This window comes from Zea mays, chromosome 10 (assembly GCF_902167145.1).
Source record: "Zea mays cultivar B73 chromosome 10, Zm-B73-REFERENCE-NAM-5.0, whole genome shotgun sequence".
NCBI classification, from domain to species: domain Eukaryota; kingdom Viridiplantae; phylum Streptophyta; class Magnoliopsida; order Poales; family Poaceae; genus Zea; species Zea mays.
In genome coordinates this window covers 28,151,737-28,166,893 of record NC_050105.1, presented here as the reverse complement: position 1 = coordinate 28,166,893, position 15,157 = coordinate 28,151,737, and the positions used below count along the sequence as shown (strand labels likewise).

The 15,157-nt window shown below is 42.3% G+C and overlaps 1 protein-coding gene across 1 annotated transcript; it reads right to left on the bottom strand.

The window, feature by feature from the left end:
* Nucleotides 1-208: 208 nt before the first annotated feature.
* LOC109939244 (uncharacterized) lies at nt 209-1,377 on the bottom strand. Its single transcript, XM_020545764.2, has 2 exons — nt 1,325-1,377; nt 209-1,236 (listed from the first exon to the last, which is right to left on the bottom strand). Exons 1-2 carry the CDS (start codon nt 1,361-1,363, stop codon nt 448-450), a joined length of 828 nt encoding a protein of 275 aa, XP_020401353.1. The 5' UTR covers nt 1,364-1,377; the 3' UTR covers nt 209-447.
* Between the last annotated feature and the right edge of the window lie 13,780 nt (nt 1,378-15,157).

Below are 15,157 nucleotides of genomic sequence, written 5' to 3'. Positions count from 1 at the left end.
AAGTTCAGAGTTCTGCCCAGTCCAAAGTTCAGAGTTCAAAGTACACCTCCATCAACACCCCAAAAATCAGATTCTAAACTGCCCAGTTCAAAGTTCAGATTCTAAACTGCCCAGATGGTCATTTCATTTTCAGAGATCAGTTCAGAGTTCTGCATTTTCAGATTAAAACCCAGCTTAAATTTTGACAATAAATTAAAACTTGCTTAGATCACATGAACTGAAAATTGATTCCCATAAACCCAGCTTAGATCACATGAACTGAAAATTTTCAGATGTTCAGTTCTAAAAATACAGAAAATACAGAATACACATTCAGTTCACCACAAGTTCAGTTCACCCCAAATTCAGTATTTCAGACACACATTCAGTTCTGAAAATACAGAAAATACATTGTATCATCTATCCGTACTAATCTGAACTGAACACTTCATAAATCAACTATCAATACTAGAAATCCTCATCTTCATCTTCTATGGACATGTCATCATTGTTGTCATCGCCACCATCATTAAAATATTGAAACATTGTATCATCTTCCTCCTCATCCTCACTATCTTCAAGAATAATAGCAGCTTCCTTCTTTTTTCTTATTAGTTCCTCTAAATTGCCTTCAATTAGACTGGCTTCTCCACCTTCAACATTGTGCAGAACCTGATTATCATCACCTTCTTGCACTATATGGTCTGTATCAGAACAATAATCATCCTGATGCACATCATTATTGCCCTCATATTTTTCAGCCACATCATAAATATTCCTATGCTCAAATTTCTGCACAGCTCGGAAATCTTTACATTGTGGAGTTGTGTCTTGCAGGTAAAATATTTTTTTCGCTTGGTCTGCCAAGATAAAAGGATCGGACTTGTACCAAAATGACTGCACATTGATGGATTTGAAATGGCTGTCATCTCGAATGCCCACAGTCTTTCCTACTTGGTTGTACCAATCGCATCGAAATACAACCACCGACCGACGAACTTGATAATTCGAGTTATATTGTAACTCAATTACCTCTTTAAGGACACCATAAAAATCTATGTTCTCCCCATTATGTTCACCTTCAGTCATTACACCACTATTTTGTGTCTGCATGAACTTCTCACGATCCACTGTGCTAAACCGCACTCCATTAATCTTGCAAGTTGTACTAGTCTTAACTCGCCGAGCTGGGCCACATGACAGTGCCCACAGTCCTTCGCTAACCAATTCTGGATTCTCATTACGCTTCTTCTCAACCTGTTGCAACAAAATTACTCAGCTGAGCAATTACATATGCATACCCAAAACTTTAGTAAACCTATAACATAAAAGTTTAGTGACTTACATGGGACATAAACCACTTTGCAAATCCTTGTTGAACCATTCGATCAACATCATTTGGACGTGCACCTTGCTGCGATAGCTCCTCCCTGTACAGACTGGCATACTTTATTCATAAGCATATTTTCAAATTTAATAAACATAACATAAATTATGTAGCACATACCAAACTAACTTACGTCAAATATTCCTGTACTTCATCAGCATTATGTAGCACATATCAAACTAACTTATTCATGGTAGCATCATCAATGTACTCAGTCTTAGTACCTCCAACAAGAGTAGCACCATGCTTAAAAACAGACATGTCATTAGGCAATGGCATCTCTGTACCACTATCATCATCCTGGTTAAATCTAGTGTCAACATCCTTCATGTACCTAGAACAAAATGTTAAGGTATCACTTGCCATATATGCCTCAGCAATTGATCCTTCCGGCCTAGCCCTGTTCCTTACAAAATTTTTCAAAGTGCCTAGTCGCCTTTCTATTGGGTACATCCATCCATACTGAACAGGTCCTCTAAGCATTGCCTCATCGGGAAGATGGACACTCAAGTGCACCATGACATCAAAGAAGGCAGGTGGAAATATTTTCTCAAGCTTGCATAGGATCAATGGAATATCTCCTTTTAGCCGTTGCACAACATCTATCCGTAGATTTCTACTACATAGTTCCCTGAAGAAGGTCCCCAGCTCTGCAATTGCTTCATATACATCCTTCCTCACCAGTCCTCTAAGGCCAGCGGCTATGATTCTCTGCAGGAGTATGTGGCAAGAATGTGTTTTCAGTTTTCCAACCACCTTTGAACCATCTTCACTTATGTATCTTGCTAGGTTATCCGCAAATCCATCAGGAAACTTGATACCTTTGAGGAACTTGCAAAACTCGACTTTCTGATCCTTCCCCAACACATATGGAGCAGGTGGAGCCCTGCAGGCCGAGTTGCCATCTTGTTGCAAGTGCAGTTCAGGTCTTATGCCCATATCATACAAATCTAGCCTTGCATTATGTGTGTCCTTGGACTTGCCTGGTATACTAAGTAGTGTGCAAAGAATATTTTCACATACATTTTTCTCTATGTGCATCACATCGAGATTATGTGGAAGCATCAAATCTTTCCAATATGGCAATTGCCACAACCCAGATTTCCGGCTATAAATCTTTGGACCGTCACTACCACGCTTCCTTTTATTTCCAGTAATGTCAGCCTGCTTCCCTGGTCTGACATCTTTCACCTTCTCTAGCTCTTGTAGGACCTCATCCACAATGAACCTGCCAGGCACAACTTTGTTTTCACGCTTACCATTGAAATCCAAGCTATTCCGCCATGAATGTGTCCTTTTAAGGTAACGACGATGTCCAATGTAGCATAACTTGTTCCTTATTGCCATAGACAACGGATTCTTGTCGCAATAAATACATGCATAATACCCTTTTGTTGTTCGCCCAGATAACGTGGCCAGCGCTGGATAATCATGTATACACCATAGTACAGCAGCACGAAGGTCGAACTTCCTACCAGTACATGCATCATATGTCTTGACACCCTTCCATAGCTTCAGCAGTTCTTCAATTAGGGGCTCAAGGAACAAATCAAAATCCTTTCCTGGACATCTTGGACCTGGGATGAGTAAAGACATAAAGCAGTTTGTTGGATTCATGCATTCCCATGGTGGGAGATTAAGCGGTGTCACAAGCACTGGCCACATACTGTACTGGGTACTCATGTTGCCAAATGGATTGAATCCATCGGTAGCTAAGGCTAGCCTCAGGTTCCTCAGATCATTTGCAAAACCTGGGTACTTTCGGTCAAAGTCCTTCCACGCTTCCCCATCAGCTGGATGGCTCATCACATTGGCGACTGGCTTCCTCACTTTCTTGTGCCATTGTGTTTCCTCTGAAGTTTGTTTTGAAGCAAAAATTCTTTTCAACCTTGGCAACAGTGGAAAATGCCTCAAAACCTTATGTGGAACCCGTTCGAACCAGTTTCATCTTTCCATCTAGACTCCGTGCATACTAGGCACTCATTCAATTTAGCATTAACATTCTGAAACAACACACAATTGTTCTTGCACACATGGATGTTTTCGTATCCAAGGCCCAATTCTTTAAGATATTTCATGGCCTCATTATATGATTTTGGCAACTCACTATTAGGGTATCCATCGGACATCAGCTTCATCATTGCTGAAAATGCTGTATTGCTGATTCGATAACGAGACTTCATATACAACATCCTCACCATAAAAGAAAATTTTGAATGGCTAGAACCCGGACTAAGTGCCTTCTTTGAATCTCCAAGAACTCCTGCAAATCTTGGCTCTTCTCCATCAGCCTCTGCCGCTGCAAACAGTTCACCGATCATCTCAGGTACTCCATGATCATCATCGTAAACATCATCGTCCACATCCATATGTATCCCAAAGTCATTATCATATCCTTCGACATCCTCCTCTATACCCTCAACTTCTGTATCTGCCGACTCCCCATGATGAATCCACCTCGTGTATGTAGCTGACATTCCATAAATGTGTATATGAGTTTCTACTTCACTCTGAGGTCGCAACCTTTGATTAAGACAATTCACGCACGGACAACGAATGTCTGTGTCTTCTGGGTATCTTTCAGTAACAAAATTCATGAACTCTTCAACTCCTTTCACATATGCAGGTGTGAATTGTTTCCCATAAACCCATCTTCTATCCATCTATTTTGACAATAAATTAAAACTTGCATTAACTCCATAACTATGATTACATTGAACAAAATTGAAAACCACATCAAACACATGCATATATGAAATAAAATTCAAACGCACATAGAACCTTATTGTCAAAAACACAACACATCAAACCTTGTCTTTTCTCCCCGCCCTGCCGCTGTTCTGTCCACGCCCGCCGTAGCTATGCGCAAGACACCGCTGCTTTGCCGCGCCCGAAGCTTCTCTGCCTCGCTGTTTGCAGACGACGCCGTTCTTCCAACACAGTTGGATCAATGGATCAGGCGACAAGATCGCTCGTTCGCTGCGACGCTACCCAGTTGCCGATCAAGCGGACGACGACAGACGCCGGCGTCGTTGTGTGCCGTAACCTGACGGCCGATCGCAGAAGCGCAGATCGCAGCAGGAAAAAACAGAACAGGCGAACCATGCAGATCGCAGAATGGCGGCTGGGAAAACCTGTTAACATAACGACAGCTGGGAACACATTAATAAACGGATAGTTTCTTTATATACACGAACAAGTCCGTAGTCTGGTGGTAGCAACGATTTAGCGCAAGCCGCAGGTCCCTGGTTCGAAGCTCCGCGGGCGCACCTTTTTTTTGCCAAATAACTAACTGCCGCTTCGTACTGGGCCGGGTCCGCGTCGCCAGGTGGGGGCTGTGTCCCAAAAAACTGCGGCCCATGTAGGCCAAGGATCCCACGCCGTGTGTACACTGGGCCGTTTTTTTACTAAAACTCATCTGTGACCAATTTATTTCAGCATTACGTCAGCCGATCAAGCCAAATTAATCTGTGACGTTCCTTTCATTTTCGTCTATGACGTTCCTTTCATTTTCGTCTTTAATATTCAAGTCTAATCTTCGTCCCTTGTAATTGTTGACGAAGCTATCAATTTGGTCATAGAAATGTATCAATCTGTGACTGAAGTCACCAGCGTCACTAGAAAATCGTCACTGATGATCACATTCTTACTAGTGATGGGACCGACCCTTCCATTAGGACTGCTAGCATCGGACCCACACACTACATGGAGATAGGTCTGGGGATGCCACGTGCCTCAAAGTTCTGCATTCAAGAGTCTGGACCTGTAAGTGCAATCAACCCTAATTGAGGGTTTTGGTGATTAAATGACAAAACAAATAGAGATTCTAACAAGTTTGCTCCTAGCATGTACACAGTTATTCTACAGACAGGAGAAGCACAGGTCTTATGAGTATAAAAATGTAAAGCACAACAGATTTAAAATCTACATCATATGGCGTGCTCCAAATGCTTGGAAACAACGGCAGTATTCATTTTATAATTCTTGAGTTATAGGAATCGCCGTTCAATTAAGAGGGATACGCATTAAGTTAAGTTATGCAATGAGCTCAATTCAAATTTCTTCAAAATCATCTTAGAGAACACTTTTCTAGATCATGAATGCCTTTTGAAAAACAACTCTTACTCCCCACAAAAGTTCCACCTTGGTTCACTTCAGAATTTACAAAACTTGCTCTTCAGCTTCAAAAACCGGTTCAACCGGTTTCTGGACTATTTCTCTGCCACCTCTGCTCTGACCAGTCTGACAGACAGAGCTGTCAGAAAAGTCATATGCAGATATTTTTTGGAAACTGGTTCAACCGGATTTTTTCCTGGCTCAACCGGTTTTGAATCCGGTCGAGTCTCCGACTGAGTAGATCAGTGAACCGAGATCTTCCTGGTGGAAACCGATTCAACCGGTTTACAAACCGGTTCAACCGGTTTACAAACCTGTTCAACCGGTTTTCGGTTCTTTTCTCCCAACGGCTGCCAGCTTTTGGGGGATCCTTTAAATACCCCCCCCCCACACTCTCTCTCTTCATTACTTCTGCTCTCTCCACGATTTCTCAGCTTACCAAACTCCAAACAAGGGCATTCAATTCACATCTCACACCCGAAATCGCATCTCCTTCGATCGCTTGAAGGATCCTTGGTGTGAGGTGAAGTCGAGCTAACGCGTTGTCAATTTCATCTTGATTCTCCCATTCTCTTTGTTCTTGAGCTCATTGCAAACTTAACCTTGTGCAGATTTGTTACTCTTGGAGCCTTGTGTTCCTTGACAGTTAGAGGTAGCTTGGGAGTCTCCAAATTTGTGGACGACCCCAAGAAGTTTTTATTACCCGCTCTTTGAGCAAATTTGAGAAAAGATTGCCTTGACCTTGGTGGTCGGCTTGTGGAGGATTAGGGTTGGAAAAGACCCGACCCTTTGTGGGCTCCTCAACGAGGAGTAGGACACCTTTGTGGTGGTTGCCGAACCTCGGGTTAAATCGCGTGTTCTTGTGCGTTCTTGTTAAGTGCCTTAAATTGTTGGTTGGTTCATATTCATCTATTTGAGTGGATTTTCTGTAGGGCAAGTCATTAGCAAAATCTTTCACTACTTCGTCATATTTGTTTAACTGATTATTTAATCTAAGTTGAATAGGTTCAAACTTGTTCAGTTGTAAACAAAATCAACTGAACTGGTTTGCACCAGTGCAACTTTAATTTGACCTATCTCAAAGTTTTTAGTGAAAAATTTCAGGTGTAGCCTATTCACCCCCCTCTAGGCTACTTTCGATTGGTATCAGAGCTTCGTACCTCGTTTTACGCTTAACCGCGTGAGGAAACGATCATGTCTACTCAAAGGGACCATGTGGATCCTCTCCTCGAGGAAATCCCCATCACATCTTCCGACGAGGAAATAGACCCCAAGGTCCTCGACCTCGCCATGAAGATTGCCGAGAAGATGTTCCTCAAAATGAAAGAGGAAGATGCTAAGAAAAGAGAAGAAGAAGAATCAAGGAGAAGGGCCGAAGAAGATAAAGGAAAGGGAAAAATTGAATACAATGATGACCTAGTGGAACTTTTGGTGTTGAAGGTGATGAGCAAGGTAAGTCTCAACACCGAAGGATCATCTACCAAAAGTAAAGGTAACGAATTCAGTAATGTTCAATTTGATTATTCTAGAAATTTTATCCCCAACTTCTCTTCCGCCCCACTTGGAAAGTTACCAACTCTTAGTGAGTTGAACTATGACGAGTGGGCCGATAAGATGAAGTCGCATTTAATCGGTGTACATCCTAGTCTTTGGGAGATTGTCAATGTAGGTATGTATAAGCCCGTCCAAGGAGAAGAGATGACTCCAGAAATGATGCAAGAAGTTCACTGCAATGCTCAAGCGGTGAGCATAATAAAAGTAAGTCTTTGTCCGGAAGAATACCGGAAAGTCCAAGGAAGAGAAGATGCTCGTGACATTTGGAACATTCTTAAAATGTCACATGAAGGAGACCCCAAAGCTAAGAGACATAGAATTGAAGCTTTAGAGAGTGAGCTTGCTAGATATGATTGGACTAAGGGTGAGTCACTTCAATCACTCTTTGATCGATTAATGGTGTTGGTAAATAAAATAAGAGTGCTTGGAAGTGAAGATTGGAGTGACTCCAAGGTCACAAGACTATTCATGAGAGCATACAAAGAAAAGGACAAGAGTCTAGCAAGATGATAAGGGACCGTGATGACTATGAGGAAATGACGCCTCATCAATTATTTGCAAAGATTCAACAACATGAATCCGAAGAAGCCCCAATCAAGACAAGAGACTCTCATGCCTTGATCTCAAATGAACAAGACACCCCCAAGAAGAACAAAGACCACAAAGCAAAGAAAGTGGTCGAGACATCAAGTGATGAAGATAGCTCAAGTGATGAAGACACAGCTATGTTCATCAAAACATTCAAGAAATTTGTAAGGAAAAATGATAAGTTTCAAAGGAAAGGAAAGAAGAGGGCATGCTATGAATGTGGCCAAACCGGTCATTTCATAGCGGATTGTCCTAACAAAAAGGAACAAGAAGCCAAGAAGGAATACAAGAAGGACAAGAAGGCAAGAACAAGGGATATTTCAAGAAGAAGAAATATGGCCAAGCCCATATTGGTGAAGATTGGAACTCCGATGAAGAGAGTTCTAGCTCTGAAGAAGAGGAAGTGGTGGCAAACGTTTCCATCCAATCTACTTCAAGCTCGCAACTCTTCACCAACCTCCAAGACGACTCCTACACTCCAACTTGCCTCATGGCAAAAGGAGATAAGGTAACTTTATTTAGTGATGATTTCTCAAATGATGTTGATGAACAAATTGCCATGAAAAATAAAATGATTAAAGAATTTGGCTTGAATGGATATAATGTTATCACTAAATTAATGGAGAAGCTAGATAAAAGAAAAGCAACTCTTGATGCTCAAGAAGACTTGCTCATCCTTGAAAAGGAGAGAAACCTAGAGCTTCAAGAATTGCTACTCAATAAAGATGAAATGCTAGAAGCCTTGACTAAGGAAGTATCTTTAGTCAAGATAACTATGGAGGATAAAGAAAAAGAAGTAACAAATATGAAAACCTCTATAGCTAATCTTGCAAATGAAAAGGATGCACTTGAATCAAGCATGTTAAGCTTGACTGTCCAAAATTAAGAACTTCAAGTGCAACTTGAAAATTGCAAGAACATCAATACCTCATCTTTATTGATTGAATCTAAGTCTAGCTCATCAAATAATACCTTTTGCGAACATTGTGTCAAATACCATGCTTCTTGTTGTTTGACTAACCATGCAAGGAAGAAAAGCCCACAGGTGAAGGTCAAAGAAATATTAAAGGGATGCTCTAGCAAGGATGGGTTAAAGAAAGTTGAACCCAAGTACAAGTCCTTAAAGCCCAACAATGGAAAAAGGGGGCTTGGGTTCAACTCATTTAAGGAAAACCCTAGCATAGTGCATAAAGGGTGGAGATCCCCCAAGTTCATATAGGGAACCACCCTATATGATGCCTTGGGGAGGATTCACTCCTCAAATGACAAGTCAACTCAAGTAAAGGTAAACTTGAGTTCCACAAAGAGTAAGATGAAGGAAGCGGGATCCACAAGTGGAGAAAAATTTAATGATCCTATTTCTCACTCTTATCTTTGTGATTATATGTTGACTTGGGATTTAGGGAAATTGGTTGTTAAATATGTGGGTGCCTACACTAAAAGAAAAGTCATGAAAAGAAGTGTGTGGGTACCCAAGGCTATAACTAACACTGCAGGACCCAATTCAATTTGGGTACCTAAAAGCATAGCCTAAATTTGTTTTGCAGGTCTACTCCTCTGGTGGGTCAAGTTGGGTGCTTGATAGTGGATGTACAAATCACATGACCGGGGAGGAAGACATGTTTCATTCCTTGCAACTAACTCAAGAAGCACAAGAAATTGTGTTTGGAGATAGTGGCAAGAGTAAGGTGATTGGTATTGGTAAAATTCCTATCTCTGACCAACAATCACTTTCAAATGTTTTACTAGTAGATTCTTTAAGCTACAATTTGATGTCTGTTTCACAACTTTGTGGAATGGGTTATAATTGTTTATTTTCTGATGTGGATGTGAAGATCCTTAGAAGGGAGGATTCCTCAGTTGCCTTTACGGGTCGCTTGAAGGTCAAACTTTATCTTGTTGATTTCACAACAAGTAAAGTGACGCCTGAGACTTGTTTAGTGGCAAAGTACGACAAGGGTTGGCTATGGCATCGCCGGCTAGCTCATGTCGGTATGAGGAATTTGGCCAAACTTCAAAAGGATAGTCACATCATTGGACTAACAAATGTTGTATTTGAGAAAGATAGGGTTTGTGGCGCATGCCAAGCAGGAAAGCAACATGGAGTCCCACATCAATCAAAGAATATGGTCACAACAAAGAGGCCATTGGAGCTTCTTCACATGGACCTCTTCGGACCTGTGGCTTACATCAGTATTGGTGGTAGTAAGTATGACTTAGTTATTGTTGATGATTTTTCTCGCTTCACCTGGGTTTTCTTTTTGAGTGACAAAGGTGAAACCCAAGAGACCTTGAAGAAATTCATGAGAAGAGCTCAAAATCAGTTTGAGCTTAAAATCAAGAAAGTGAGAAGTGACAATGGGACAGAATTCAAGAACACAGGTGTCGAAAAATTCTTAGGCGAAGAAGGAATCAAACATGAGTTCTCGGTTCCTTACACTCCACAACAAAATGGTGTTGTGGAAAGGAAGAACCGAACACTAATTGAAGCCGCTAGAACCATGTTGGATGAGTACAAGACCCCTGACAATTTTTGGGCAGAGGCGGTCAACACCGCCTGTCATGCAATCAACCGCCTTTATCTTCACAAGATCTACAAGAAGACTGCCTACGAGCTTCTCACTGGTAACAAACCTAAAGTTGATTATTTTAGAGTATTTGGTTGTAAATGCTTTATTCTTAACAAGAAAGTCAAGAGCTCAAAGTTTGCTCCTAGAGTGGACGAGGGCTTCTTGCTTGGTTATGCATCAAATGCGCATGGATATCGTGTTTTCAACAATACCACCGGTCTTGTTGAAATAGTGATAGACGTGACATTTGATGAGTCTAATGGCTCGCAAGGGCATGTTACTAATGACATTGCAAGAAATGAAGAACCACCTTGTGAGGCCATAAAGAAGCTTGCAATAGGTGAAGTGAGACCTCAAGAAAAGGATGATGAGGAAGGAACTTTGTGGATGACCAATGAGGTTTTTGATGTGGGCGCAAAGGTGGTGGGTGATAAATCCTCCACCCAAGCAAACCCATCAACCTCAAGTCATCCAAGTCTTGAAGAAGGTCATCAACCCCAAAGGATGCCAACCGTGGTAGAAGATGAACATGAAAGTGTTGATAGTGAAGTGCCTCTTGATCAAGTGGATGTTGAGGAGGAGCAAATTCAAAGACAACCATCAGTGCCCCATCCTCGAGTCCATCATACCATTCAAAGAGATCATCCGGTGGACAACATCCTGGGTAGCATCAAGAGAGGGGTAACAACTCGATCCCGTTTAGCAAATTTTTGTGAATTTTACTCGTTTGTCTCCTCCCTTGAGCCACTTAAGGTTGAAGAAGCGTTGGGTGATCCGGATTGGATAACTGCCATGCAAGAGGAGTTGAACAACTTCACCCGGAATGAAGTCTGGTCCTTGGTTCAAAGACCCAAGAAAAATGTGATTGGGACAAAATGGGTCTTTAGGAACAAACAAGATGAACATGGCGTTGTTACAAGAAACAAAGCATGGTTGGTTGCCCAAGGCTACACTCAAGTGGAGGGACTTGATTTTGGTGAAACATATGCGCCGGTAGCAAGGTTAGAGTCAATTAGAATATTAATTGCCTATGCTACTAACCATGATTTCAAGTTATACCAAATGGACGTCAAGAGCGCATTCTTAAATGGACCACTACAAGAGAGGGTCTATGTGGAGCAACCACCGGCCTTTGAAGATCCAAGGAAGCCAAACCACGTCTATCTACTTCACAAAGCGCTCTACGGGCTTAAACAAGCCCCTAGAGCTTGGTATGATTGTCTTAAAGATTTTTTAATTAAGAATGGATTTACAATAGGAAAAGCTGACTCTACATTATTTACTCGCAAAGTTGATAATGAGTTATTTGTGTGCCAAATATATGTCGAGGACATTATATTTGGTAGTACTAATGAAAAGTAATGACGAACAGGTTTGAGATGTCTATGATGGGCGAGCTCAAATACTTCCTAGGATTTCAAGTCAAACAACTCAAGGAAGGTACCTTTCTATGCCAAACCAAATATACACAAGATATGCTCAAGAAGTTTGGCATTGAAAAGGCAAAGCACGCCAAGACTCCAATGTCATCAAATGGACATCTCGACCTAAATGAAGAAGGTAAACCGGTAGACCAAAAATTATATAGATCAATGATAGGGTCACTGCTTTACTTATGTGCATCTAGACCTGACATCATGTTAAGTGTTTGCATGTGTGCACGTTTTCAAGCTAATCCTAAAGATTGCCATCTTGTTGTCGTTAAGAGAATCCTAAGATACTTAGTCCACACCCAAAACCTAGGATTATGGTATCCTAAAGGCTCCCTTTTCTATTTACTTGGCTACTCTGACTCAGATTATGCCGGTTGCAAAGTAGATCGAAAAAGTACTACTGGGACTTGCCAATTCCTTGGGCGGTCCTTAGTGTCATGGAGTTCCAAGAAACAAAATTGTGTTGCACTTTCCACTGCAGAAGCTGAGTACATAGAAGCTGGTGCATGTTGTGCACAGTTGTTATGGATGAAGCAAACCCTTAGAGATTTTGGTTGTGAGTTTAATAAGATTCCACTACTGTGTGACAATGAGAGTGTCATAAAACTTGCAAACAATCCTGTGCAACACTCTAGAACCAAACACATTGATATTAGACATCATTTCTTGAGAGACCATGAAGCCAAAGAAGAAATCGAATTGTTTCATGTGAGCACTGAAAATCAACTAGCCAATATCTTCACAAAACCCCTTGATGAGACTAGGTTTTGTTTTCTTAGGAGTGAACTAAATATCTTGGATTCTCAAAACGTGGCATAAAACTAAAATTTGAATCATGATTGTTTGATATAAAATTGCTTTATGCACAAAATGACATGTGAAATCCTATTTTTATTGCCAAAGTTACTCATGTCACAAATATTGATTGTAGTTAAAGCCTTACCTGGCAATATCTCAAAACAGGTTGAGTAAATCGGCTGAGTAGGCCACTCAACCGGTTTTCCTCTGGTGAAAACCGGTTGAACCGGTTTTTGTCGCCTCTTCATCCGCGCTGTCAGTCAGCCCCGCAGTCTGCGCCGTCAGTCTCGCAGACTGCGCTGTCAGTCTAGCAGGAATTCCACAGTCAACATCGTTTTCTGTGCGCTTTAACTGTTCACACTGTAGCAAAACCTGGTCCGCTGACCAGCCGCCGCCTCCTCCTTTTTCTCCTCCCCTTCCTTCTTTCACTCTTTACCCATTCATTTCTTACAGCCGCCGTCGCCTCTACTTTTCCTCTCTCTCTCACACTCACACCACTCTCCAAATCCCATTTGTGCCATCAAATCCTTGGGAGTTTGTGAGAGATTTGTTGCTCTCGGCCTCCTTCATCGACTCCCTCACTTTCGTTGGGATTTCTGTGGTTGAATCATCAGATCAAGGTATTGCCTTATTTCCTCATGTTTTTAATCAATCTCACACCGTTCTTGATTATCTTGTGTATCTTTTCAAGGATACTATGTAGTTTAGGTGCTTGCAACACTTAAACTGTCTTGTTTTGTCTCGAACATTGTTTGAGTTTAGTAGTTTGGTATTGTTCGTTGTAGTTGAACCGGTCGCATGAACGGTTGAAGTGCATGCTCAATATCATACGCGTCTTTACTCAAACGTGTTTGTTAAAATCCTTGAACATCGATCTCCTTGCTCACCATTTGTTCTCCTTTTTATCTTAAGGATGGTGCATCGTAGGAACCCGTCAGTAGTTGAAACTGACTCCGATGATGATCAAGAAATCCGTGAAGAAACTCCTCTGTGTTCCAGACCAAGCGCGGGCGAGGATCCGGAAATGTGATGCAAGGTGGTGAGGCCTGAGGGTCTCATGGTGCTCGCGGTCGAATGGCCCAGAATCCCTCCGGTCGGTCTCGACCCGCGACAAATCCACATGCATGGGAGCCAACTAGTGATGATGACGGAGGCAAGGATGATGAAGTTGACCTCCCCTCTGCCAATGCACCCATTATCCGGGGGTTGGTTCTTCACAGGGCAGAGGCTCGTCGATCTGCAAATGAGCCTGTCACAGATTTCACTGCCAGCGGAGGGTCCGCCCTTCTCCAGGACATCCGATTCCAAAACCCTACATTGTGTATTCGTGATGCTAGGATCGATGGTAATCGGTTCTGGACCCTTCAGTATGTTGATTTTTTTAACTCTATGATTCTTCCCAAGAAGCATCAGCCTATTCTGCATTAGAGATACATTAACTGGGAAGGATGTGAAGCTATTGGTGATCCAGAGATGACACAGGCTTTGAGGGCTTGTGAGAGGAAGAAAATGAAGAACATTATGACATTCCAATATGATTGGAATGATGAGGTTATTGCTCAGTTCTATTCTACTCTTTGGATCAAGCTGACCGATGAGGAAAGTCCCTATAACTTTCCTTATCTAAATTTCTATATCGAAGGCAGCTGGTACAAGGTGTGCTACCGGAGGTTTGCTCATATACTTGGATTTTCTGATGAAGATACTTCTGGGGACAAGATTAAAATTCATGACTTTCGTCAACCCACCAAAGATGAAGCCCGGGATCTTCATATATCTGAGACTGGTAAATTTTGGGAGTCCACCAATCTGCATAAGTTTTACAGATATATTAACTCTCTCTGCAGAATAACTCTCATTCCAAAAGGAGGTAACCAAATGAATATCTTGGGAGAGAGCAAGGTCTTGCTCTCATTTATGAAGCCAAATAGTTCAGAAAGTATCAATGTTTTTGACATGATTTGGCAAGAAATTATTCATGCTGCCTGCTTCCCTCTCAAGGGATGTCTTCACGCCCCCTTCATCATGAAGATGATTGAAGTGGTGACTCAATTTCGCTATGAGAAAGGCACAAGACATCTATCTTACACCCCCTTCTGGATTGATCCAAACAATTCAACAGGGCGTCTGAGGAAAGCGTCCTCCAGCTCTCGTGGACCTGCTGCTGCCGGACCCTCGCATCCATCTCCTGGTCGCGGATCTCCCACACCACGTGGTCGTGGTCGAGGTCGTGGTCGCGGGATGGGTGCTCGTCTGGCCCATGGTATTGCAACATTCTTTTCCATGTGCAGAAATATATCTTCAGATGTGCATGAGATGGCTCGGCGGCAGCGGGAGACTGATGACAATCTTCGTCGTCAAGCTTCCTCTATGGGTATGCCATTTGCTCCCCGTTCGCCTGATGTGCCTCTTCATCCTCCTCCACCAGAAATCAATGAGTGGCACTAGCAGGCATATGGGGTGCCTTTCATGACTCCAGAAGATGAAGAAGAAGATGAAGAATTCTTTGATGATCGTGAGCAGTTTGCCCCACCTCCCCACTAGGGGATCCGGGTCAATCCTCTTCTTATCCTCCGCCCCAGGATCCTTCAGGAAGCTATCCTCCCCCAGCTCAGTCTGGGGAAGAACACTTTGCAACTCACCTGGCGCATCAGTTCTGTGGTCCGCCTCCTCCTCAGTGGTGATGTGTGGCTGGTGGTTCTCTCCTTTTTGGTGCTAGTTGCCAAAAAGGG